This window comes from Lucilia cuprina, chromosome 6 (genome assembly GCF_022045245.1).
Source record: "Lucilia cuprina isolate Lc7/37 chromosome 6, ASM2204524v1, whole genome shotgun sequence".
NCBI lineage: Eukaryota > Metazoa > Arthropoda > Insecta > Diptera > Calliphoridae > Lucilia > Lucilia cuprina.
In genome coordinates, this window is record NC_060954.1 from 57,636,799 (window position 1) to 57,638,251 (window position 1,453).

The 1,453-nt window shown below is 27.9% G+C and overlaps 1 protein-coding gene across 1 annotated transcript; it reads right to left on the reverse strand.

The window, feature by feature from the left end:
* Positions 1-116: 116 nt before the first annotated feature.
* Positions 117-1,418, reverse strand: LOC124420659. Its single transcript, XM_046954204.1, has 4 exons — positions 1,315-1,418; positions 639-801; positions 461-572; positions 117-394 (listed from the first exon to the last, which is right to left on the reverse strand). The coding sequence occupies exons 2-4, from the start codon at positions 774-776 to the stop codon at positions 117-119; spliced, it is 528 nt and encodes a 175-aa protein (XP_046810160.1). The 5' UTR covers positions 777-801; positions 1,315-1,418.
* Between the last annotated feature and the right edge of the window lie 35 nt (positions 1,419-1,453).

Consider the following 1,453-nt stretch of genomic DNA (forward strand, 5'->3'; position numbering starts at 1 on the left):
TATAGACTAGACTATAGACTAGACTATAGACTAGACTATAGACTAGACTATAGACTAGACTATAGACTAGACTATAGACTAGACTATAGACTAGACTATAGACTAGACTATAAGTTTTATATAAAATAAAATGTTGTTGATGAATAAGGGTGTTTAAATTTAAAACATACTTTTCCATGTGGTTCCACAAAATAGATTTTCATGCCGTCATTAAATGTGGAAAAGTCTTTGAAAAATGATCGCTGGCATATAAAACCCAGTCTATGCTGGCAATCGCGTATTTCTGCCTTAAATGTTCTCGTATCTATTTTTTTGCACTTCTGTTGCTTGCTTAAACCCTGCAAAACATTTGCCATTTTTTCTTTCGTATTAATCCAAAACGATGAATCAGTTTCTTTTGAAATTAAATTAATAATAATTAAAAGAAAAAAAATAATAAATCCAAAACATGTCAACTCACTAATTTCAAGTTTAAGGGCCTCTTTCAGTTTCACATAATCGTAATGGCTTTTTAGAGTTATTAAATTTAAATGTTCTTCTAGACATGCGGACTTTGCCTCTTTCCAAGTGTACTATATTACAGAATATTAGAACTTAAAATTCTGTTGTAAAAATAATATTTCATAATTCCTTACTACCTTAGGCTCAGTTTCAATACGATATAAATTATTATCAATTTCCAGCCATTTACGTTTGTTTTCAAGATGTCCTGCTGACTGACAATTGCAGTAAACAAATATGCTTACGAGTTGCAAAAATGTAATGAATGATTTCATTGTCAAGTAAATACTGCGGAAAATGCTACAGTTTATAAAAACATTATATCTCTATAATTAATAATATATATCGGAGTGATTACAAATCTATATTCACAACATATATATGTATAAAAAATTAATGTATGTTCGTGTGTTTTTGAAGTCTCTAGAAGGCTTTGACATAAATTTGAATATCTTAAGTAAAGATAAGAGTTGGAGTCTTAAGCCAATTCCTTTGAATTAAATAAAAAATATATAGAAATTCATTAGACATATAAAATATTGGAACTAGAATGAATAATATTAAAAGTTAATATAAAAAAATCATAAAATTGTGTATTTTTATTGTTTTTAGCGCAGCGAAGCACACTGGGCAGGACTGTGGTTATTTATTATGATTAACAAGATTATTTTAGTATGTTCCTTTTAAACAATTTTTTAATAACAAGCTTTAAAACTTTTAGTATATTTTTAAAATATTTCAAAATCTCAGATTTGCTATAGATACTTTAACAACTTCACTTTGAGTTTTTGTTAAACACTGAAATATAATTACAACGGCTTCGATTTCTATTGCAAGCACAATTGAATTGAACTAGAACTGAACTAGAACTAAACTAGAACTGAACTAGAACTAGAACTGAACTAGAACTGAACTAGAACTGAACTAGAACTGAACTAGAACTGAACTAGAA

Excerpts from the sequence above, each read along its gene's own strand:
- LOC124420659 (XM_046954204.1), bottom strand. The coding sequence starts at position 776 with ATGAAATCATTCATTACATTTTTGCAACTCGTAAGCATATTTGTTTAC. Across the intron at positions 573-638 it reads GTATTGAAACTGAGCCTAAG|TACACTTGGAAAGAGGCAAA; the intron begins GTAGTAAGGAAT and ends TCTGTAATATAG. Across the intron at positions 395-460 it reads GGCCCTTAAACTTGAAATTA|AAACTGATTCATCGTTTTGG; the intron begins GTGAGTTGACAT and ends TAATTTCAAAAG.